The 24,900-nt window shown below is 59.3% G+C and overlaps 1 protein-coding gene across 1 annotated transcript; it reads left to right on the top strand.

Moving 5' to 3' along the window:
• The first annotated feature begins 6,390 nt into the window (after positions 1 to 6,390).
• On the top strand, positions 6,391 to 24,900 carry GNAI2 (G protein subunit alpha i2). Its single transcript, XM_087824717.1, has 9 exons — positions 6,391 to 6,525; positions 18,901 to 18,943; positions 19,156 to 19,297; positions 19,476 to 19,636; positions 21,853 to 21,981; positions 22,391 to 22,520; positions 22,600 to 22,753; positions 23,069 to 23,281; positions 23,946 to 24,900. Exons 1-8 carry the CDS (start codon positions 6,408 to 6,410, stop codon positions 23,257 to 23,259), a joined length of 1,068 nt encoding a protein of 355 aa, XP_087680843.1. The 5' UTR covers positions 6,391 to 6,407; the 3' UTR covers positions 23,260 to 23,281; positions 23,946 to 24,900.

Genomic DNA, 24,900 nt, shown 5'->3' with positions numbered 1-24,900 from the left:
AGCGATGCAGAAGCGGGCAGGGAACTCCCCTGGGGAGGTGGAGAGGCCACAAAGGTTGGGAAGCGGGTATGGGAGCCGAGAGAACCCCTTTTATTACTTTTTACTTTTTTCTCCTGATGACAGTTTTTAAGTTTGTCTTACTATTTACAAATATGCAATACAGTATCCTGCTTTTTAAAAAAATATATGTTTTTATTGATTTCAGAGGAAGGGAGAAGGAGAGAGAAAGGTCAATGACGAGAGCCCTTGATGGGCTGCCTCCTGCTCGCCCCCTGGGGGGGGTCAAGCCCGCAGCGTGGGCATGGGCAGCCTGGGCATGGGCAGCGTGGGCATGGGCAGCCTGGGCATGGGCAGCCTGGGCATGGGCAGCCTGGGCATGGGCAGCCTGGGCATGGGCCCTGACTGGCAGTGGAATCTTCACCTCCTGGTTCATGGATTGACTCTCAGCCCCTGAGCCAGGCAAGAGAACCCCTTTAGGCTGATTTCCTTTAAATGCTTGAGCAATGTCCATTTGGAGGAGACATTGAAAGGGTTCGACTGAAAGGGGCCCAGCCAGCCTAAACCTGCTGGAGGAAACAAGCTCAGCCCAATTATAGGTGCCCACCCCCACCCCCGGAACTCCCTTCTAGGGGACATGAGCAGCCCCATCTCCATAGGCTTCACTCCGTTACTCTCACCTTCTGCACTACATGGTGTTACCCCTGCCTCCCTTCCTGCCTCCTCTCTTGTCCGAAGAGACACTCCTCAGAGAGCCAGAGGGAACTTTAAAATAGTAGATCATGTCACTCTGTCTTATCACACTCCAATAGTTTCTGTCACACTTGAAAACTATTAGTGTGATGAGGAACACTTGGAACAAAATTTAAACTTTTCCCTGCCCCATGACGCCGATGACCTGGCCTCTGCTGACTACCTCCTGGCGTTAGCCCACAGCCTGGCCTGTGTTGTAACATATCATGCTGGCCCTCACCTCAGGGCCTTTGCATCTCAAAAGCTTTTTTCCAGGAGCCTGAAGCAGTCCCCAACCAGGCTCATTTCTCTAACTCCGTCTAGTTGGCTTCTGTTGCAGCATTTGCTCCTCATAGTACAGCAGGGCAAAGTCCCATGCTCCCCAGGACTCTGTGACCAGCATCCCTCCCAGGACAGGCCCCCTTTCTCTCAGTCATCATCTATAGGAAGCCCCAGAGCCCAGGTGCAGAGCCTTGGTGACACCTGGCAGGCTGCTTGCTGTTGCGTCACCTTCATTAGGGCTCTTTTTGCTCTTTCATTGAATTCAGTTCCAGGAAGCAGTGCTAATGACGACTCTAACGAGTCGCGGGAGAGGCTACCAGCCCCAGTCTTTGGACATCATAGCAGGAAAGGCTATGCAACAAGGTGAGCAGAGAAGTGGCTCCTGGGATAGGGTTAATTATTGTTTCCCAGGCTCTCTAAGGACCCTGGGTTTCCCAAGGGAGGTGGCATTTAGAGACTGTATGTGGCAGACACAGTGGCAAGTCGGGCCAAGGACAAGAAGGAGGGCTCAGTTCAGGCCTTAGCCCCAAAGCCCTGAGGAACCCTGGGTCCCCTCCCAAGGCAGTGGGCAGTTCTCTCTCAGTCATACCAGTAACACCCTGAGGGCCAAGACCAGTTGGATTTGCTGGGCCAGGTGAGTTGCTGCCTTGGAGATGATGCCTGCTACAGGCTCACACCCACGCCTACCTCAGCGCCCCCTGGGACTTGGGAACTCTGTCTGCCTGCTCCCCAGTGGTGCCCCATGCAGCCCTCCCTCACACCACTGTCCCTCTTGCTCTCTCTTCTGGTCAGGCTAAACTCTTCTGCTCCAGCGACACCAGCCCCTTCCTGCCCTAAGGTGTTTGCACTTTCTGTTACCTCTGCCTGTCACTCTCTTCTCTTGGCTTGTGACACAGTTGGTCCCTTCTCAACATTCAAAGGTCCCCTCCTCAGACCTGTTCCCTCCTGCATATACCTCCCAGTGGCCCTTGGGTCACCCTGTTGATTTTCTCCAAAACTGTGGAGTTCTTTTCCTGTTTACTGTGTTTGGCATGTGCTCCTGGAGGGCAGGCTCCCAGCTGCCTCCCTTACCCTAGGGTTCTCAATACAATAGGTTCAGAATAAACATCAGTTGAACAGATGACCCCTCCTCCCATATTCTCCTGCTGCCAACCCCCCAAGGAGGTGAATGAGCCAGAAGGGGTACCCTGGGCCTTACGGCCTCCCAGGCTTGGGACTGTTTCTCTGGGAGGGAGAGAAGCCTGGGAAGAGAGGTTTGAAGGAAGAGACAGAGAGGGCAGGGTGTCTGCCTCCAATCTCAGATTGCTGCTGGGCTAAGACGCAGGAAGGGGGAAGTGCTGGGGATGTACCTGGAGGCGGAGCCTGGCTCAGGGCTACAGGGAGGGGCCAGCTCTAGCCACTGAGATCTAAGCAGAAGCTGGGGGGGGGGGGTACCTGCTGTCTGCCAGGCTGTGATTTGGTGGTCACAGGGCCTTGTGGGGACTCCCTGCCACCTGGGAGCCCTGGCGGTGGGGTGGTCAGAATCCTGGACTCTGGGGATTCCTGTGGGGTTCTGCCTGTTCCTGGACTCAGGGTGGGGCAGACATAGCCACCCTGAAACTGTCTTTGGGGAAGTGCGGCGGCTTCCCCTTCCTGGAGCCTGTAGGCTGGGGTGTCACAGCCCACTGAGGGGGTCTCTGTTCCTCAGCCTGGTGCATGATAGGAACTCAGGATAAGCAGGACCTGCTCTGTAGCCTGTGGTCAGCCCCAAGACTATTCTGGCTTTCCGGTGAGCCAGCACCTGCCACTTCCCCATTCCAGCTGAGGTGCCACCTTCAGTTCTGCTGGATGTCATTTTATTGTCCTTTGTGGTCTAGTCCAGGTGGCGCTGGGCTGGTACGCATGGCGTCAACTCATACTCCTCTGGCTAGGAAGCCACCCCTGCCCCCAAAAGGATTCCTGGGTCCCCGAGTGTGACAGAAGCAGGTGCCAGTGACATCCCTCACTAGATGACCATGGATGGGTTCTCGCCCCTTCTGGCCTCAGTTGCCTCAGCTGCAAAGCAAGGGGGTTCCTCCAGCTGTGGCCCTTGATTTTCTTGTCTACCCTTCCCAAAGCCACCCTCCTAGCCCCACCTCCCCGTCTCCTCTCCCTGGAACGTTCTTCCTCAGTGCTCCTCTCCTTTAGCACTCCCACGTCACCTCCATCAAGAAGGCTCCCTGCCCTTAGTTTCTCCCTCCTTTGCACACACAACTATGGCAAGCATACTGTGTCTGCAGGAGTATTATTTACCCCTCTCCCAGCTCCAGAGGAAGGGACCCCTGGAAAGGTGAGGTAGAGTTTGTGTGATTCATTCATTTAATTTGACAAATATTTAGCCATCCTTAAGGATTGTGCTGCACGGGATCTGGAATCAGAGCCGTGGGTGAGAGAGACCACCAGGCCACTGGCTGGGGAGGAGGAAGCCCTAGGACACCGGGAGTCAGGCCCAGCTCACAACCAGGGAAGGAAAGCTGAGGAGGAGTGGTGAGCGGGGAAGGGGAGGGGGGGGCAGGGCAAGTCAGAGTGCTGGAGTGCCGGTGGGATGCCGGTGGAGAGTGGAGAGCCTTGGGTGGGGACAGACCTATGGAGCCTTGCAGAAATTACTATTGTAACAACTCACCCCTATTGAGGCCTTTCCATGTGCCACGCATATTCTGAGTATTTCTTTTTTTTAATATATTTTTTTACCCTCACCCCGAGGATATGTTTTACTCATTTTTTTAGAGAGAGAAAGAGAGGGAGGGAGAGAGAGAAACATTGATGTGAAACATTGATCAGTCCAGGGCATGAGTATTTCACCATTTCCCCCTTTGTCCTAACCTCAGCCAGTACAGTGGGTAGCTAATAGTATTAGGCCCATTTTACTGACAAGAAAACTGAGGCACAGGGAGTTTCTGGTACTTGTCCAAAGTAATATGCAGCCAGCAAGTTTGCAGACTACTCCCCAGAGTCCTTGTGGTCAACATCCACTCTACTATCTCTGTCTCCAGCACAGTCCAAAACAGTATGTGTGGGGGCTTTATCCTCAGGGCACTGGGGAGCCACAGAAGGTTTGTGAGCAAAAAGTGATGTGATTTCTTTCAGCAGGATCCCCTTTGCTGCCATGTAGAGGACAGGTTGTAGGGGAAACAGAAGATCCAGGGAGGAGCCTGGAGGCCTAGGGGCAGGGAACAAGGACACATTTGAAGGGGAGTTGAGGGGAGGAAATTAACAGGATGCAGTGGGTGGGGGTGGTCACGGCTCTGGGTGATGAGAGTCCACAAAGTCGAGATCCCAAGAACAGAGCCAGTGGGGGTGTCTGAAGTGTCTTGGGGAGGTTTCAAAGCTGTATGGGACATGGGGCTAGTGACCAGGAGAGAAGCTAGGCTGGAGATGACCCTGTGGGGTTCTGAGCCCCGGAGGAGGAGGTATGTGACTGGAGTAGCAAACAGAGGCCTATCTACAGCCCTGGAGACCCCTATGGAGACTGAGAGGGAGCAGCCTGGAGTGGTAGAAGCAGGGGTTGCTGGACTCTAAGAAAAACACTTAACTGGAAAGGAGAGGCTAACTGGTGGGAAGGGTGCAAAGACCAAACGATCTGGCCTGGAGCTGGAGGAGGCCATGCCTCCCAGGGAACCCCATCCTGCCCCGCCTCCATTGATTGGGGTCTGTGTCCCCCGACCTCTGGTGAGCCTGGCCTCCAAGGAGCTGACAGGTTCTCCCTGTTGCCCGGCAACTGCAAGAGCTGTTGGCTGTTGCTAGGAGCAGGCTAGGGAGGCAGGAGGAGGGAGGATCAGCTCTCAAGCATGGGGCGGGGCTGGTGGGGAGAAAGGCCAGCCTTGGAGCTGGGTTTGTAGTCTCCACGGGGACTAGCTGTGTGTGCCCCGTTTTATAGTGTTCTGTGGATTAGAGGCACATATAGAGCGTATCTCTGAGTGTGTGTGTCCCTGGGTGGGCATATGTGTCTTCACGACGTTTGCTCCATGCTCGTGGCAGTGCCTGCCTGAGCTTTGGCTCCAAGAAAGACGGAGCCTAAGGGGAACCCCTGGAGGACTCACAGGCCAATGGCTCCTCAACAAGGGAGCCATTCAGATAGGGGTACACAAGACACTCCAAGGAAAGCAGACAGCTTGAGGACCAGGAGCTGAAACAAGATATGTGCCAGGGTGGGAAGGAGGGAGCCTGTACTGCACAGGGGGCTGTGGGTGGCCAAGCATTGGTGGCCAGCTCTCCTCCTGGCTTTGTGGACCTTCATTGTTCTTGGGCAGGCGTCTCCCCAGCTGTCACACTAGAAATGCATAGGGTTGCAGCCACTCTCTAGTGGAAAGGCCACAAGATCATGGCCACTATGTTTCTAGAAGTCAGGTGCCATCTCTTTCTCCCTCCCTCTCTCCTTCTCCTTTGGGTCCGGGTTGCAGGGTCCCAGGCTGAAGTCCAGGATGGCTACATGCAGGAGGATGCCGCCTAGAAGATCAGAGAAGGGTGGGTAAATCTTGGATGACTAGAGAAGGCAACCCGCAAAGGTGTCGAGGTGGCAACAGACTTTTTAAAAATCGATTTGAGAGAGAGAAACATCGATTTGTAGTTGCATTTATTTATGCATTCATTGGTTGATTCCTGTTTGTACCCCAACCAGGATAGGATCCCCAACCTTGGCGTATCAGGAGAGGATGCTCTAACCAACTGAACTGCCCGGCCAAGACGACTTTTTTTTTTTTTTTAACAGTAACCCAGACAGAGAAGGGGCCAAACCTTCCCTAGGACGGAGAAAGCCCCAGTTGAGAGGCTCCGGGCTCTGTGGATCCCGGAAGGAATTTGTTGAATTAATTAACGAGTAACGAGGATACGCCTACCCCACCCAGCTCACGCAACTCCAGAAGCTCCCAGGGCCTGTTCCTGCTCCGCCCGCGAGGTGCGCCGGATCCCCACCCTCGGGCTACGAGATCCTCCCGCCCCCGCCGTCCGGCGCGAGCCCGGCGCTCCGCGCCCAATCGGGGCCCGGCCTCGCCTGCGGCCGCCCCGAGCCCGTCCCTCCGGGCGCCGCTCCACCCTGTGGCTCCCTCCCCGTGGCGCCGCCACCAGTCCGCCCGAGCCTGGGCGGGGCCTGACGGCTTCGCTCCGCCCTCGGGCCAATCGCGGGGCCAGGATCTGCCGTGGCCCCGCCCCCGGGCCCGCCCCGGCCCAGTCCCAGTCGCGGCCGGCTCTGGCCCCACCCCCGGCCCGCCCGCAGCCTGTGCGCGGAGCCCTGGAAGGCGCCGCCCGCAGACGCTCGGGACTGTGGACCCGAGAGCTACGCCGAGAGGGCCGGCGGCGGGAGCGAGCGGGGCGGGTCGCGCGGGCCGAGCCGGGCCGGGGCCGTGTGGGGGCCGGGGGCGGCCGGGCCGGCGGACGGCGGGATGGGCTGCACCGTGAGCGCCGAGGACAAGGCGGCGGCCGAGCGCTCCAAGATGATCGACAAGAACCTGCGGGAGGACGGCGAGAAGGCGGCGCGGGAGGTGAAGTTGCTGCTGTTGGGTGAGGCCGCGCCCTGCGCAGGGACCCCCGATTCCCGCTCCAAACCCCCAACAAGGACTTTGACTTCCAGACTCGGGCTTGGAACTCCCAGACTCGGCCTGGTCCCACACCTGGACTTGAACCCCCAGACCCGGCCTGGCCAGGACACCCAGATAGTGGTTCAAAGCCATGGGTTGGCCTAGACCTCTGATCCATAACCCAGACTCTAAGTCAAACCCTGGGCTCATCCCAAACTCCCAAGCCCACCCACTAGTACCCAACATAAGCTGCTCAGAACCCTGCTTGGCCATCTGCCCGTGGCTGACCAACCTCACAGACCCTCAGAACCCCAATCATCACCTACCCTTAGGTACCACCTCCTCTCCCCACCTGCTCCCCTATTCCCATTGGGCATGAGTATCCTTGGGGCCCCTACCAGGCCCCCACCCACTCCTCCTTCCTGCTGCTCTGGACCCCATCTCTACTCTGGACTCTATATCCACCTGTGCATCCCACCCCAAAGGACCTCTCAACTGGGAAACCACAGCTGCTCAGGAGCCCTCTCTCCAGCTGGAACTTCCAAACCTTTAGAGACCCCTGCCCCTTGCATCTGGCCCAGCAGGTCCCTCTCTGCATGCATCACTTCTCAGGCCCGCTGCTCCCCCTCCCTTAAGCCCTCTCCCACACTCTCGCCTTTCCCAGAGTCCCCCACCCCCCCTGCACTGGTGGGCCAGGCTGGGAGGAGAGGGCCCAGACCCCCAAGGGGCTGGACTGAGACTCCACTGGTCCGGCTGGGGAAGGGGGCCAGGCCTGGGCTTCCCAGGGAGATACCGTTGGCTGTCCGTTTCACGGTTTCTAAGCCCCGTCTGGGCTGGGGAGGGGAGGTGTGGGGAATAGGAGGGAGTGTGGAGGAGTTCGGGTTGTGGCGCCTTCAAGGCCAGGGAAGATGGTGGCTGCTTGAGGGGTGGGGGGAAGTGGAAGTGGTGAGACAGCCGACATATTGCTGCCCTGGCGGGAGGGCCGAGGAGATCCGCTGACGGGCTTCCCGCACCCCTTCTGGGCCGAAAGGCTGGGAGTTGGATCTTGAGGCCCTTTGAGGAGGGAGTAGTGGACCAGCTGGTTGAGGAGTTGGGGTGACAGATGTGGGTGGGCACCTGAGGTGGACTTTTGCAGACTGTGGGTCCTATAGTTGTCCCAATCCAGCCTCCCACTGGGAGCAGGTGTGGTGCCCAGTGGCAGCCTGATTTGGGGGAGGTTTCAGGGTTGGGGGAGGGAGGCCCCTGCAGCAGCGTTGGAGGCTGGACAGTGTATGGGGGGTGTGGCCCCTCAGCCCCAGAGCGGCTGTGGGGTCCCTAGGCTGTGAAAGTGGGGCTTTTCGTGCTGGACGTATGGTCCAGGGACGGCGTGTCTTCCCTCATCCTCCCATCTGTTGAGTGTCCCTGGGGGCCTGGCCTCAGGGGCACAGCCCCGGAGGTTTCAAAATGGCATCCGCTCCTCCGCTGCGAGGAAGAGAAGGGGCGGGAAGGGGCGGCGGCCCAGCCTCCTGGGCTGTTTTGCGTTGGGCGCTTGCCTCTTCCTGTCTCTGCTGCGAGTGCGGCAGCGAGTGGGTGTCGCGTGGTGGAATGCCAGTCCCTGCTGCCTGCTGGGCCTGGGGAGGGCACCTCTGGTGCTGCTGCCTCCCAGTGTCCAGCCGGCGGCCTCTAGGCAGCCCCTTCCCAGGCCAATCACTGTTGTGGTGGCTGAGATGTGGGACTGGGCCATGGTGCTGGGGACACAGGGTTCCTGTCCTGTTCTGTGTCCTGACCCCATGCTGGCAGACCTTCTCCTAGGAGCTCAGCTTAGGTTTTGGGCCTAGCAACCCCTCCCACACTGGGCTGGCATAACCAGGGGTGCTGCGCCTGGCTCAGCATTTTCTAGGTTGGGGAGTCCATCTCAGCATCCTACCCCTCTGGCTTTGCTTTCTTTGTGAAATGGGCTCCCCAGGTTTGGGCCAGAGTTGTGCCCAGGCCCAGGGTGGGGAGGATAAGGGCCTGTGGCGTTTCCTGTGGGAGTGTGGGACAGGCGCTTAGACCTGCAGAGGGTGCACAAGGAGCTGGAGACCAAGCTCTGCCTGAAACTGAGGACCCAATCTGCCCTGGCTGCCTGGGGAAGTGTCCTGGCCGGCCATCCATTTCCCACCCAGGTACAGGGAGCCCAGCTGAGGCAGCTTCCGAGTGCTGGGCGCCTGTCCCACATAGCGGGAAGAACTCTGTCCAGGCAACGGGACTCAAGCTGGGTCATTGCCAGCCTTCCTTCCCAGCCAGAACCACGCCTGCTGCCCCACCCGCATACTGGCTCCTTCCTGTCCCGGGTAGAGCTGCCAGCAGACGGGCATAGCAGTGTCACCCCGGCAGAGGCAGATGTGGTACACACTGGTGAGAGGTTGTTTTCTGGCAGCTTGGTAGGGGGACCAGAGTTGTTGATACCAGCCCTACTTCTGGGACATCTCCACTCATTATCCCAGGTGGAATTTGGGGCTGTGGGCTGGGCATTAGGGGAAAGGAAGCCAGAGTCTGTGTTTGGAGGTGTTTCTGATTTCGGATGGGCTTGTGTGTGCAGCCTACAGAGAGAAACAGTGCCCATTGCTGGCCCTGTGAAAGCCTCAGGGTATAAATGCAGCTGTTCTCTCTTGCCCCTGTACTTTGCTTTCCCCGGTTCCACCTAACTCACCACCCTCCAGGATCCTTCCTTGACAACCCCCTTCACCAAGCCTGGGGACGCACCTCCCCTGGCTCCTGGAACTACCGCTTCCCCCACTGGAGCATGGTGTTTGTCTGGGTCCCAGCTGCCCGCCCACCGCTTACACCGCAGGGGCAAGGCTGAGCCTCTTGTGCTAAGCATGGAGCCTGGCACCTTTGGATGCTTTTTGCCTGTTTGTTGAATGGGGGAAGTGCTACTGGTCTGAACTTGGTCTTGGGGATGGGTAGGTGGAGGAATAAGATGAGCCACAGCCTGATGTATTTTGAGCAGGTGGCAAGGGCTCAGTAGGGCCAATGACCAGGAGTGGGGGAGACACTGGGACAGAAGTTTCTTAGGCTTTTTCCTCCTAGTCTCACCACAGGCTATGCTGGCACCTCAGAGACAGCCCTTACCCCACTCCACGCGGAACTCTAGCGGACCAGTTTGTAGCTTGTCTCTGGGCACAGCACATGGTGGGGACTCCAGCTGTTCCTATGGCAGAGTGGCTCTGCGTCTTCCTTTCAGCTCAAGCTGTTTGGGGACTGTCCCAGGCCTGTCTAACTCTTGGGGCTCAGACCAGAGCAGCGCTGCAGGAGTCCCAGCCTGGCCAGCGTAGACTGTACCTACGAGGGCTCCTTTAGGTTTACTGAAAGAAGGAAAGGGGTTGGTGGCCTCTGTCCTGTCTCTGTCTCTAACAAAGGGCCTGGCCCACTGTAGGTGCCTGTTAAGTGTGCGTGAAAAGAACAAAGCTATTCAGCACATCCATGAATAGGGATAAGTAATGCTGGGGCTGCTGCCTGGGGCTTGGTCTAGCTAGAGATGATGGTAAGGGCCAGCCTGGGGTCCTGGCTGCATGGGTAATGGATGAAAGTGGGGGTGCTTCCTGAGAAGGGGCCCTCTGGGTAGTCTTGAAAAATAAGCGACAAAGGGACAAAGGGACCAACTCAGCAAGGGTACTGAGGGAGGAAGACCTGGCCTAGGTTCCCAAGCCATTGGGTGGGTGTTTCCTGGCCTAGGGTAGGAGGGCTCACCCTCCCTGGACCAGCTCTTGGGGTCACCAGGTCTGGGTTCAAATACCAACCCCACCTAGTGCACTGGATGAGAAACCCAATGACAGGTGAAACCCTGAGACATTTTCCATCCATAACCTGAGGACAGGGTGCCTGCCTGCAGCCACAGGTGGTGTGGGGCAGTACACCAAGGCCTGGAGGTGTGAAAAACTGTGAGGGACCCTCTGCTGACTCCTGCGGAGCTGAGAGATTGGTAGGGAGGGCTCTCCTCAGCCTAGAGGCTGCTTGGTTGCAGGAGTTTGGGGGGGACCCCTTTCTTGATCTCAGGCAGCTGCTCACAGCAAGTAGGGAGACCGAGGCATGTAGACAGGTGGTGCCACCTAGAGTTACAGACTGTCCTAGGGACCTTAAGCCTAACCTCTGGGGGCTTAGCCATCTTCCTGGGGGTCTGGGGACCCGGGCCTGCCTCCAGTCCCCCTTTTTCCCCCACAGCCTTCAGCATCCCGCCTGGAGCTCATTAGCATGTGAATAGGGGCGGGGCAGCTTGGGCCTCCAAGTCTCTTCTTCCCACCCCTCCCCCAGGCTGGGCAAGGCTTTGTCTTCCAGAGCGGGCAGTGCCGGAGCTCCCACACTAGTAGTGAGTAGGGTCTGAGCCATTTCTGACACCCTCTGCCTGCGTCCTGCCCAGTCCCGCAGGGCTCAGCCCCTGCTTATGACCCCAGTGTTGGTGCAGGCAATCTGGGTAGGCGTGAGACAGGGTCCTTCAAGGGATGCCCTTGAGCTGGGAGACTGGGTGAAACAGGGAGCTCAGCTGAGGATGTCCCAGGAAGGTGGGGGGTGGAGAGCCCCAGGCGGAGGGCTGTGCTGAGCAGTGGTAAGGACAGAGAGAATGAGGCCCTTGTGGCTGGGGCTGGAAGTCAAGGCAGCTGGGGAGAACAGGCCTCCCTGCCAGGCCCAGGAAAGATCGAGACACCCGCTATGCTTGAGTTGGAGCCTAGGCTGCCAGGAGGGGGCTGGCATGATCAGGGACCCCTTGGGGCCTGGGCAGCCTGTCAGGTGGGATCCCAGTGAGGCCCCTAGGCCTCCAGCACTTCAGGGGCTGGCCCTTGGGGTGGCTTGAGCCACAGGCACACACACTGGTCCTGTATACCCTGCCCTTAATATCAGTTCCTGGCTCTGTCTCTTGGTTTTTGTCTCTAAAAGGCACCCATTGTGACAGGAACAGGATGGAGGAAACTTGGTTCACACAAGCTCTTAGCCACTGAGGGACCAAGACTTTGTCTCGCCACACCCCCCCACCAGAGGATGAGGCGGTCTGACCTGGAGGCTGAGTGCTGCCTCCTGACACCCCTTGGTGCTGTGGGGAGACAGGGCCAGACAGATGGGGGCAGGGCCCAGGCCAATCTTTGTCCCACATTCCCAACAGCTCAGGGCAGGAGTCCCAACCTGGGAATCCAGTGAGGGAAAAGGGGTCAGCGGGTTCTGGCTGGGCCATAGCTCATGTCCCCACCTAGGGGTGCCCTGCAAGGTGCCCTGGGGACTAGGCCCTTTGGTGGTGGCCCTGGTGCCTGATGCTCTAAGTAGCCCCTCCCTCAGCCATAAGTACAGGGTCTGGCCTCCTGTGCCCAGCTCCTCTAGCCTGGAGCTGTTGTTCTTCCTAAACCCTAACCCACCCTCACCCCATCACTGCTGCTTGGGGCTGTGGCCATTTGGTGGTTTGGGAGGAATAATCTCCCTGGAATAGCCAAACATTTGCTGGGCACTTCTGTGTACGTCCAAGGCTTGGCAGTGAGTGCCAACCCAGTGAGCCAGAGCTCAAAGGTGGATCGTGTAAGGCTTGTCAAGGAGGTGTCCTTGTGGCTTGGAGCATTCTGGGGTGCCAAGGCTGCTACAGCTTCAAAATACACAGAAGGGGTGGCGATGGCAGCACCTGCTGTGTCCTGGGCAGGAGGGCAGTGGAGTCTGCATGGCAGGGCCGGGCCCTCAGGGAAGTGGTGTCCGCAGAGGAAAAGGAGGAAGCAGCTGGAGGGGGAGGAGCCCCGAAGAGGAAGGGGCCAGAGGGCCGCTCGGCTAGTGCTGGGAGTGGGGGGGCCATCCCGTCAACCTGGGCATCTAGAAGGTGATCCCCCGCCTGCTCAGGCTCATCCGCATCCCCCTGGGCCACCCTACTGGTTGGCACTGGCTTAGTCACTGGGTTGGAGTCAGTTCTGGCAGCTCCGTCCCTTGTCCTGCCCCAGCAACCACTGGGCCTACGATCCCAGAGAAGGTGGCGCTTCTGAGGAGGATTCCAGGCCCCTCCTTTGACCACAGGAAGTGGTGGCTGGGAGAGGGACGCTGGTCGGGGAGCTAGCAGGAAAGCAGAGGGCTGCTCCTGCGTTCCCAAGCGGCCATTGCCCTCCAGAGCCGGAAGGCTGGCTGCAGGCCCAGATGAATGCCCGGAAATGGAGCAGCAGCCCCGGGATTAGCTCACTCTGGGTTTCCCCTGCCCGGGGGTGGACAGAGGGGCTCTTGGTCCAGACTAAGGATTCCCCCCGCTGCTGGCCGCTGGCCCTGGGGTGCCTTCACTCGGCCTCTGGTGAGAACAGCCTTGACTGCTGTGTGCAGCTAGACTCTCCGGGGTTGTCGTGTCTGACTTACACCTGTAAGCCTGGGACTGATGTTACACTCATTTCACTGATGGGGAAACTGAGGCTCGGGGACATTATGTGACTTATGCAATAAGTAGAGACGCCAAGATGTGACCCAGGTAGTGATTCTGAGCACCCGCCCCCGTTACCGTGGCCTCTCAGGAGTCTGTGCCCAGCTGGCGAGAACTGATGAGTCAGGACAGCAGGCAGGTGCTGTGGGTGCACGTGGGTGCTGTGTGTGCCTGGGGCCTGTCTCTGGAGGCCTCCGTTCCTCTTTTAGGAGATTAAAAGGGGGTCTGTCCTGGAGGGCAGGACCCAGGACTGTATGTGAATCCTTTTCCTGCTCAGAGCCAGAAGCCTGCCCTGTGCCCATGGATGGCCTCCTCCTGAGGCAGCTGCCCCACTTTACTTTCTACCTTTCCTGTCGGCCCATGTCCCCTCATAGTAAGACTCAGGTCATCGTCAGGCAACGCAGCGCCTCGCTGTCTCCCTAACATTATGCTTCCTCCTCCCACCACTGCCAGGCTGGGGACTGAGCCCAGGCTGGAGGCTGTCGTAGCCCAGGATGGGGGTCCCTGAGCTTGGTCTGAAGATGGGTTGTCCTGATGGGAAGGAAGAGTGTTCCTGCAGGGGGCTCCCACTGTGAGCACAGGCTGTGGTGGCTTGTGTGGGACTGTGTGGCGACCGAATGTGTCCGTGGTGCGGGCAAGCTGTTAACAGCATGATAGGTGCTGAGGCTGGCCCTTGTGCTCCTCGCCTCTGAAGGGTTTTGTGGCCTTCCCCTCTTCCTGGAGGTTCCCAGGCCTCTGCTCTGTGCTGTCAGGCCAGGCCCCAGGGGTCTGAGGAGCCTGAGAGAGACGTGGGAAACCTGGAGCAGATGCTTCCGGGCCTCTCTGGGCTATGAAGCTACACAAAGCAGAGAGCACGCATCCTTGGGACCACTCAGGACCCACAACCCCCTTCCTCTCTGTGACTTAAAGCTGTTCTCTTTCCTCTTTGTGCCCAGTGCTGGGACCTGTGATCCATCATTCTCAGCTTGGTCCCATGGCTTGTGGGCACATAGACGAGCTGCTGGCTTGGGCTAGACCCTAGGATAGTTTGGGGTGAGTGTGAGGGAGGATCCCAGGGAGGCCTCAGGGTAGGCCTGGCACTTGGCACACTCCCTTGAGGAGGATATTTTATAGATGGGGACACTGAGGCCCAGGCACTGGGCATTTCACCCAGGGGGCCACCATAGATTCTTTGGAAACAGTGAAGGGATTCCTTAAATGAAGAGGCACGAGGAAGAGGGGTGTGTCTAATGGCCTGGATCCATGTGACCCGGGCCCTGTTTAGCATCTCTGGGCTCCCGTGGAAGGTAAGACCTGTAGCCTAAGGCGCAACAGTAAGCAACAGGTCTCCCGGCCTCCTCTCCTCCAGGCTGGCCTTCCTTACCCAGTGCCTCAGTTTCCCTCTGCACAATGGGCAGGGCCCCACCGAAGGAGACCCATCCTGCCCTGGAGACCCCTCTCTCTGTCATATCGGGCTGCCTCGACGCCTGTTTCTTGCAAGGAGAGCTCTGACTTGGCAGAGGTGGGCCAGGCCCTGGTTGTTCCGTGCTTCCCTGATGGACATGGAGAACCTCTGGGAGCCACTGGAGGCTGCCCAAGTGTCAGGGATGGGAGGGAGGGAGGGAGGGAGGGAGGGAGGGAGGTTCCGAGTTTGTTGGGGCACCAAGGGGAAGGCAAGGCCACACATACGGGTGGGGTGTCACAGGGCCCATCCAAGACACCCACAGTGCCAGACCTCCTGAGCCACTGAGTAGCACCTGGAGGAAGGAAGAGACGCCAGGGGCCGGGCTTGGAGGGCCTTTGTCTGGCGGGCCCTCTCCCCCTCCCTTCCATTCCCATTGTTCCTGGTCTGCTGTGTCTGTGCAGGCGGAGGGCTTCCCAGGCTCGGGAGTGGGTGATGGGTGAGGGTCCAGGCCCCTCCCCCAACTGCCCCTAGCTGAGGCTGCTTTTCAGAAACAGATGCTCCCCAGCACTGCCCTGCCCCCACGGCCTCCACTGGGTCTCTGGCTGCCTGGCTCCCCCTGGTGGTGGCCCGACCGGGGACCCTGAGGCTGCAGGGGAGGGGCAGGAGCTGGAATGGGGGGGCCGAACCACGGGCTTGGGTTGGAGACGTGGCACCTTCCTTGCAGTGGGAGTGGGAGGTGGTGCTTGGGCTGTCTTTGGGGTGGGCTTCCCAGGGTTCACCCTCACCTTCCCCCCGTGCCCCACTGGAGGGGGCTGGTGGAGGGTTGTGGCAGTGGGGGGCAGGCCTGGTGCTGTGGGTTTGAGCTGGGCTGCTTGCCCAAGTCTACCCTGTGGTCACGGCCACTGCTGCTTATGAGAATCTGCCCTGGCTCTGCCACGTCAGCTGGTGACTCTACCGAGCCTTACATGCTCCAGGGGAGCCCACCAGCACAGGAGCCTCTGCTGGAGGCCTTTCCCCACCCCGCCCATCCTCTGAGTGCGGGGCATCAGTGGACAGTGTCCACCATGAGTCTCCAGGGCAGGAAGGAGGCTGGGCTGGGTGGAAGGGAAGTGGTGAACTCAGAGCAAAGAGCCAGCAGAGGAGTGCGTGGCGCTGACTGCCCGCCCAGGTTCCACAAGTCCCGGCAGGGAACCACCGCTGCTGAGTCAGCCCTTAGCCGATGGTCAGCACCCTCCCCTGTGCTTTGTCTCAGAAACTCCCCTTCAAATGCAGTGGCCCAGCAGGCCACACTGCAGGTTGTGGTTGTTGTGACCTGTACAGCGAGGCCCTGGGCTGCAGTGTTCATTTCAAGAGCTTTGGGGAAATCTGTAATCTTCCAAAGGGTAGAAACACCGTGCTAATAACTTTTATCTGAACGCTCTCCATGTGCTGGGCAATATGAGAATAGCTTTGTGTCCAATCCTCAGCCCTCTCCCCGGAGGGGGTAATGGTGGTGTCTTGTTTTACTGATGAGGTGCCAGGAGCGGGCAGGAAGGGGCTGCAGTTCTTGGGGATCTCAGGGAGGACCATCATGGGCACAAGGGCTATGGCAGGTCAGGACCCCCCTCCTCCGGGTGAAGATCTGAAAGTGAAAGATGGGCTGGCTGGCCAGTCGAGGCTTGGCAGTCTCTGTGGAGGGGAAACTGAGGCCAGAGAGGACACTGGCATGTCAGGGCCTCTCAGCAGGGCAAAGCCTTGCCCAGGAGGTAGAGGGTCCAAGATGCTCAGACAGCAGCGACCTGAATACTGGGACTTGGGATCAAGCAACTGGACTGGTGGCGTGGCTGTAGGTCTGCTGCAGAGGCCCTGCTGGCTTTGTTCAGGCAGGTGGCCTGGTACTGTCTCCCTTCCCCCATCTGTTCCTCCGTTGGGGCCCAACACTCCCAGAGTGGAAGCAGATGTTCTAACACGGAGCAAGCAGGAGCAGCAGCCGCTGTCACCCAACACATCAAGGCAATTACTGCCTGCCTGCTCGGGGCCCAGCAGCTGCACCCTGGGGCAAGGGCTGCAGAGGCTTCTTCCTTGGTGAGAAGAGGTGTGGCCCAGTGGGAACACTTTTGGCCACCCCAGAGAGCCTCTACGGGCCCCTCTGGTCGCACTCAGCTGGAGCTGGAGTGCCTGGTGGGGCCCTCTATGGGCAAGAGACTCCTGCCACCTCCTGTTGTGGTCCCCTACCCTGCACCTTTGCAGCCCGCTAGTGAAGCCCCTTCTTCTGAGGGGAAGGTAGAGAGCTGGGGGTGGGACTGCATGCAAACTCTGATCCAAGTACCAGCACCACAGATCATGATAGAAAGGGGGCCACTGGGAGAGTGACAGTGAGACTGTTGGGCTGCCTGAGAACCAGGGTCCTTGTCCAACCCATTCCACTTGGTGTCATGCTGTGGTGCCACCTACCTCTGCCCCTGGCCCCCAGTCTGCCCTAGCTGCCCTGATTCTACCCCAGTGTCCCCCTTGCTTCCTGCATGGCCGCCAGCACTATGCCTTTGTTCTACTACTCTCTACTTCCCGTCTGAGTCACAGCTGCTGGAAAGACAGAGGGACACCCTGAGTCCAGGGATGGGGGCTCCGTGACCTTGGTTTGTCAGCCTGTCAAATGGGAGTCTTTCTGCAGTGATCACTGCTCAGGCCAGAGAATATCCTCCTAACTCTTAGAATGTGAGAGCAAGGGAGACTGAGGCTCGAAGGGGACGGAGAAGGGCGCCTCAGCTGGCTGGGGCAGGGAGCAGACATCCTGGCTCCAGCCCGGCTTGCCTCGGTGCTGCCTGCCTCGGTGTCTGCTGGGTCGGCTCCTGCTAGGAAAATCAGATGCAAAGCGAGTCTGTGCTGTCGTCCCTGTCGCTGGGCAGGGTCACTGCCTTGCCCACACCACTTACCAAACTGGTGACTCAGTTGGACAGGGGTCCCAAGTTACACAAGAAGGGACCACCTTCACCCTGACCTCAGGTCACTCTGAGTGTCGGTTTGCCTGGTGGGGATGGCATGACTGATCTGCCCCAAGACATCCTTGGCCTCCCCTGCCCCACGAGGCTCCTGATCCTGGCTGAGCCTCTGCGGCTCCTGGGCCCTCCCTGTTCCAGGATGTGCTCCCTCCCTCCGGCTCTGTTACTGTTATTGTGCTCACTTATTGTTACTGCTGTGTTAATCTCTTCGCTCGTGTTAGTTTGTGTGTTAGCCACTCCATCCTCTGAGGAGTCTTTACCAACCCTGAGGGATATGAGGGCCAGAGTCCCCACGTATGACCTGCCTGCCCACCCCGCTGAACTGCTCAGTGGGACAGACCTGCCACAGTGATCGGGAGGGTTGGAACACATGTCAGTGGGGCATGGGCCAGGTGTGCCCAGCAAAGAGAACTACATGGCAAAGGCCTGGAGGTGACAGAAGGCAGTGCCTGGCACGTGGAGTTGTCACTGGCTGTGATGGTGCCGGAGCAGCGGGAACAGTGAGCCAAAGCTGGGAGGGCAGGCCGGGCCCAGCCAAGGTGCCTTTTCCCTGGAGCTCAGGATGGGGAGCAGTGGAGAGAAGCAAGGCCCTGTGTCCCCCCACCGTCCCCCGGTCTTCACACGTCTCTGGGGAAGGTGGGTTTCTGGGCTGCATCCCACCAGATATGGCCCTGTGTCTGGGAGGAAACCTGGGAATTTTCTCTTTTTTGACACCCTTCCGGGGCATCATCCCACAGGGTCTGAGCCATATTTGAGGAGGGCTGGGCAGGCCAGGCATCGTGGTCTTACATGTTTCCCGGCCCTTCTGAATTCTGGCTGCGTGGTCTTGGGACTAGACTTTACTTTTCTGAGCCACATTGCCCTCATCTGTAGAATGGGAGCAGAAGCCGTACCTTTGGGGCTGCTGTGACAATCATAGGAGAGAGTGCCAGCAAATCCCTCCGCTCTGGCCTAGGGGATATACAGGGTGAGTCTGCCAGGCCAGGGAAGCATTTTGAGTCAGTACAGTGTGTGTGTGTGCGTGTGTGTGTGTTTTACACTGTCTCCCAGGTCCTGGTCTCCGTTTGCTCGGGGCAGACCTGGGCACAGCGGACAGAGGGCTTGGCCTTGGACCATGTCTGGAGACAAGAGTATGCTGCTGTGCCCATCCCAGGGCCTTGGCAGCTATGGCTGCATGTGGGAAGAGGGCTGCTGCCCTGCTGGAGTGTGCAGAGCTCCTTCCTGCCAGCTCTGCCCGGGCTCTGTGCTGGCAAGCACCAGCCGTAGAGCGGCGAGCTTGCATGTGTGAAAATGACAGGGTGACTCCTGCAGGGCTGGTTTCCGGTCTCCAGTCAGAGCCCCTGAACTCGAGTAGGGCAGTGGGGAGCCACAGTGGGTTACAGAGCTGTGAGAGGTGAAGTCTGGAGAGTCCACCATGGGGCACAAGTGTGGGTGCCCTGCCAGCTGCAGCCCCGCCTGCTCTGCTGCCCACCAGGACCGACTGCCTCCATGTCACTGTGCAGGTCGTGGGGTGGGTGAGTCAGCTTCCAGGACTAAAGGTAGCTGGGCCACTAGTTGCCTCCCTGTGTCGCCCCCTGGCCTGCTGACTGCCTGTGCTCTCTGTTCCAGGTGCTGGGGAGTCGGGGAAGAGCACCATTGTCAAGCAGATGAAGTAAGTGCTGTGGCCTCCAAACCTCTCCCCACTTCCCCCAGGCCCGCCAGGCCCAGGACCTTCTCAGAGGCAGTTATCCATCCTCAGGTCCCAGTGGGTTGGGGGCAGTTTTGTCCGCTCGGAAGTAGATCCCTGCAGGCCCCAGCGACCCCAGGTGGCCAAGTGAGGTCCCTGTGGTCTGTGGACATTAATTCCTGCCCCTTGGCTGCCAGGATCATCCATGAGGACGGCTACTCAGAGGAGGAATGCCGGCAGTACCGGGCAGTCGTCTACAGCAACACCATCCAGTCTATCATGGCCATTGTCAAAGCCATGGGCAATCTGCAGATTGATTTTGCTGACCCCTCCCGTGCGGTATGTGGACTCTCCCCCCTACCCTTGCCTCCCTCCCAAAAGGCCTCGGGGCAAGTTAACATCCTAGGGAACCTGAGAATAGCCCAGGCCAGGGCCCATTCCCGTGGCCTTCCTGCCCTTGTCAGGTGGGGTAGGGGTGAGCTCCTGCTACCAACTGACCATCCCCTGCTGTACCCAGGACGACGCCAGGCAGCTGTTTGCGCTCTCGTGCACGGCTGAGGAGCAGGGCGTGCTCCCCGAGGACCTGTCCGGCATCATCCGGAGGCTCTGGGCTGACCACGGCGTGCAGGCCTGCTTCAGCCGCTCCCGGGAGTACCAGCTGAACGACTCCGCTGCCTAGTGAGTACTCTGGAGGCGGGGCAGGGCCACAGTCTGCACTACAGGCCAGACTGAGGGCCTGAAGCATCCTCAGAAACATAGTGAAGCTGAGGACTGTCATCAAGGCCTTGGTGGGTCTGGGTTTGGAGGGGAGACATGGAACCTAAAGGCCAAAAGGAGGGCGAGGCAGGGTGGCTCGTAGAGTCCATTCCCTCCAGGCCGATTGTGTCTAATCTGTCCTTAGACAAAATCATTCTAAAGAAACATTTGCTACCATCTGCTCTGTGCAAGGTCCTGTGGGAGGCTTCAGGGACCCAGGGACAAGTCCCCAAGCATCGACAAATTAGGGTATCAGTGTTGTGGTGGCAGTTGGGGTAGGTCCAGCAAGGGACTGCTTCCTCTGTGGAGCTCTGAACCCAGCTTAGGGGAGGAACGGGAAGGACTTTCAGGCAGGGCACAGCGTGTGCCGACTCCTGGCTGTGCTGGAGGTCACAGAGGAAGTTCATGCTGGCTGGGGAGGGAGACACGGGGGGAGGGGATGGTCTGGGAGATGACAGATGTGTGCAGGCAGGGCGGAGCCGAGGACTTCAGCTCCAACCCTTGCTGGCCCCTGGCTGAGCCCAGGACTCAGCTGAGGAATCATAGGGCATCCCAGGAGTCCCAGAAGCCCAGCCCCCAGGGTGAGGCCCTGACCTCCTTCTCTGAAGTACCTGCCATAGGCCATGCCTGGTGCAGGGTGCTGAGTTCCCCATGGGGAATAGGACAGACAGGCTGGCGGCCAGTGCTGATGGCTGCAGGGCTGTGGGGGAAATCACAGGCTCTGGATGGTGCCACCCAGACAGACTGCCAACTCTGTACACTCCCCTTTTCTCTCCTACCTCTGCTTAAGCCAGCCCCTCTGTCTGGAACAGCTCTCCCACTCCCACTGCCCATCCAATCCCGAGCCCATCCGGAGAGGGGCAGGACCTCAGGAGGGTGGGTGGGAGGCGGTCTCACCTGGCCATGATTCCTAAGCCCTGTTCCAGTTATGTGGACAGCCCCCGCCCCTGCAGAAGTCTGAACACCATTGTGAGCTGTGCAGTCACAGCCAAACACAGGGGCCTCCAGACCTCAGCTGCCTCTCCTGGAGGTCACGGAGACTCAGCACCATAGAACTTGTAGTGCCTAGAGGAAGGGAGGGTGGGCCTTGTCAACCATTGCCACCTCAGTGCCCAGGATACTCCAGGAGGGTGGACGTAGAGCCACCTTCCAGGCCACTCCCCACTCCTCCTTGGCCCTGCTCTTCAAGATCAGCGAGGGTGGGGAGTGGATTGGGACACTATAGGGGACAGGGACATTCCATCCTTCACAGACATCCTCCAAGGCTGCCGTGGGGCAGTGAGTCCCTCAGGTGAGCCCACCTGTTGAAGAGAAGGGAGAGACTGATGTGGAACCCACTGTGGGGCCTCCAGACTGGAGGCGCTCAGTAGGGGGCGGGGCTTGTATAGAGGTTACGGCACATGCGTCACAGTCCCCCATGGTTCTTCCTGTTTTTCTGTTCTGTCTCTGTGTCTCTGAGGTCATTTCCCTCTGGCCAAGCTGCTGGTAGGAGCCAAGGGCAGGCCCCAGCAGCCCTGCCCCAGGAGCAACACATGGGCATTGACAGGCACTGGGCAGCGGCTTGGAGGCCTAGACCCAGGACCCAGGGCGCAGCAAGGATATTGAGGCAGGCAGCAGAGCTGGCCCCAGGGCCGGGCCAGGGCGAGTTGATACTAATTAAAGGAGCTGGTAATGTGAAGCCCCTGGGACCCCGCCAGGCAGGTGTTGATGGCCACCCCTGAGGAGCCTAAATTTTCTTGGGTGCTGGGAAAAGAGCCCAGTGGACCTGGCAGGCCCCAACCTGTCCAGCCCCGCATCAAGGGACATGCCAGGTTGCTCTGCGGCTGATGCCATAATGTTGCTGTTAGCATCTTGAACCCCTCACTGAAGAACTGCTCTGCCCCCTCCCACCCCCCTCACCTGCAGCCTTGCCACCCTGGGTTGTCAGGCAGGCCTGGCCCAAACCTGGGGGCTGGAGCTGGGCTGGGCTGAGCTGGGCTGGTTGGCCACATAGCTACACCTCCTCCCAGGCCCGTACCACAGGTGGGAGCCGAGGGATTCTAGTCCAGGTTTCCTCACCTGAGAGATGAATGCGCAGGGGTCTCTGTCAGGAGGCCCATGCTGGCCCCCACTGACCCCCACCCCCACCCCGACTCCAGCTACCTGAATGACCTGGAGCGCATCGCACAGAGTGACTACATCCCCACCCAGCAGGACGTGCTACGGACCCGTGTGAAGACCACGGGCATCGTGGAGACGCACTTCACCTTCAAGGACCTACACTTCAAGTGAGTGGGCAGAGTGGAAAGGCAGGGCCTGCCAGCCTGAGGTGACAGAGGGAGGGCCCCTGCCTCCAGGGCCTGCTCATGGCTGTGCTGGGAACCAGGAGCTGGTCCTGGATTCCCCAGCCCCACTCTGAGGTTTCTCGAGGCTGTGCAGTTGCCAGCGGCTCGCATCCTCTGCTGACCCTGGCGGTGTGGCTGCAGCCTGCCCAGCTGCCCAGCTGCCCAGCACTGAGCCTGCCAGGCAGACACTCCCTGGCCCAGTGAGGGGGCAAGTGGACAATGTGGAGAATCCACGAAGGCAGCTGCCCCACTCTGAGCAGGCTCGGTCCTCAGCCAACCTATGGAGTGGAACGGGGATCCTCTCCCAGAACCTCCTTCGTTCTCTGCAGCTAAGGTGACCCTGTGTCCACAGGATGTTCGACGTGGGCGGCCAGCGGTCTGAGCGTAAGAAGTGGATCCACTGCTTTGAGGGTGTCACTGCCATCATCTTCTGCGTTGCCTTGAGCGCCTATGACCTGGTGCTAGCAGAGGATGAGGAGATGGTGAGGCCATGGCCACTGAGGGGTGGGGCGGGGTGGGCTGGGCCAGGGGCTGGTGCTGACCGCACTGTCCCACCCCCAGAACCGAATGCACGAGAGCATGAAGCTGTTTGACAGCATCTGTAACAACAAGTGGTTCACGGACACGTCCATCATCCTCTTCCTCAACAAGAAGGACCTGTTTGAGGAGAAGATCACACACAGCCCCCTGACCATCTGCTTCCCGGAGTACACAGGTGTGGGGGGCCCTGGGCCTCTGGGAAGCGCTGGTGGGGACCAGTTGAGCCACGAGCGCCCCCTGCTGGACGGAAGGGTAATTGTGGGGCCCTTGGTCCAGCTGGTGCCTCTGGGGCTCAGGTACTTGGGCCTGCACACTCGGGGCCCTTCTTCCCCCTACAGGTACATGTGGCCTCCTCCACACACTCAGGTGTGCGAGGGCACTCACACAGTCACCCTGTGCACATGCTGCACACTGCGTGCTTGTCGGTCCACGCGGGACTGCCTGCCTGCCGCCCGCAGAGCACAGGCCCTCACCATTCTGTCTCCCGCAGGGGCCAACAAGTACGATGAGGCCGCCAGCTACATCCAGAGTAAGTTTGAGGACCTGAACAAGCGCAAGGACACCAAGGAGATCTACACACACTTCACGTGTGCCACTGACACCAAGAACGTGCAGTTCGTGTTTGATGCCGTCACTGATGTCATCATCAAGAACAACCTGAAGGACTGCGGCCTCTTCTGAGGGGCAGCGACCTGTGAGGATGGTGAGCCAGAGCGGGGCCAGGCAGGGAGCTGAGGAGGGACAGAGTAGGGCCACTGAGCCCAGAGAAGGGACGGAGAGGGTCCAGGTGAGGGTAGGGAACCCGAGTGCTCAGTAGGAGAGCAGACGACAAGGGGGCGCACAGGCTGGTGAATCCCAAGAGCCGCATAGTGCAGGGCACTGAGGAGGTGGCACAGGCAGGGCTGGGCTCTGTTCTGCCCAGTGGTTCAGGCAGCAGACGTGCCTGGCTGTGCACTGGGACAGAACTAAAAGACTATTCTGCCTTCCTTGGGGAAAACTCACTTCCTCACCAAGCAGGCCACTGGCCTAGCCTGAAGGAGGCTGCATGACGGTCGGGCCCTGCCACCTGCTACCCAGTGTGACCAGCTCTGCTCAACCCTGCCATCTTTGCCTGGGACCTCTCCGAGGGTCCTGGGCCTCAAGAGGCTGGCTCCACTGGGCCTGGGGAGGTGGGAAAGACTCTGCCAGTGCTCAGACCCACCTCCCCCCTGTAACCCAGCAACAGGCCCTGGCTTCTGGGTGGTCACTGTGTCCCTGGTAACAAGCGGGGTAGGGGATGTGGGGGAGTTTCATTGTCTAAGGAGGCAGAAGGAGACTCTCACAGTGGCTACCTCCCAACCCATGCACTGACTGTCCCCCACCTCCAGGGCCGCCGCGAATCTGCTCCCCCCAGTTCCTGAGGAAGATGGGGCAAGAGGACCACACACTCCCCACCTGCCCCTCCCCAGCCGCTTTTCCCCTCTTTCTCTGTTCTTGGCTCCCCCTGTCGCCTCCCTCAGCTCCAGAGACTTGGGGGAGGGGTTGCCACAGGCCTCCCTGTTTGAAGCCCACCTTTGTCCCAGGTGCTGGGACCAGCGGGGGTATTCCCTTCCTGGGTATCTGTCCTGGATTTAACCCTTGTCTTGTCCTGTGACCCGGGAGGGGAACATCCAGATCCGTGTCTGAGGGGCACGTATTTCTTCAGCCTGGGACCCCCGGCTTCGCCCAGCACCAGCCCCTGACCCAGCCCAAGTCCAGATGTTTACAGGGAGCCTCCTGCCCACCCCACCCCTCAGCCGCTCGGAGGCCCCAAAGGAAAAGCACAAGAAGTGTGAGACGCCACCATTCCTCAGACCACAGTCCATCCGCTCATTCTCGTAGCTTTTTAAAAAAAGGAAAGGAAAGGAAAAAAAAAATTGCAAACCTAGAAAACTTTTTAGAGAAAAAACTATTTAAAACCATCCGATCCTGACCAGCTCCCACCCAGCCCCATTCCAGTGATTCCGTGCCTTGAGTGTGTCTGCGTGTTTACACCCATCCCTCTGCTGGCTGTCCCTGTGCGGGCAGCGACCCTGCCCTGCCCCCACACAGTCGGGCTCCAGGAGCTGTTCTGGACAACTGCCAATGGGAGGGCCTGCCCCAGTGGCCCTGGGCCCCAGCTCCATTAACCTACATGTAGCCCCTTAGCGCTAACCTAGGAACCGTTGCTGCCTGCTGAGGGGTCCTGCCCCTCCTGCCCTCCCCCCAGGTTGGGTCCTTCAGCGTTGAACACTTCCTTGCTTTTTTCACGTTTTATGGAATTGTTCACCTGGTTTGAAATAATAAAATGTAGAAAGAAAAATA

The sequence above is a fragment of the Miniopterus natalensis genome, chromosome 15, assembly GCF_054644295.1.
Source record: "Miniopterus natalensis isolate mMinNat1 chromosome 15, mMinNat1.hap1, whole genome shotgun sequence".
Lineage (NCBI taxonomy): Eukaryota > Metazoa > Chordata > Mammalia > Chiroptera > Miniopteridae > Miniopterus > Miniopterus natalensis.
Note: the sequence above shows the minus strand (reverse complement) of the source record. Positions and strands in the feature narration are given on the sequence as shown.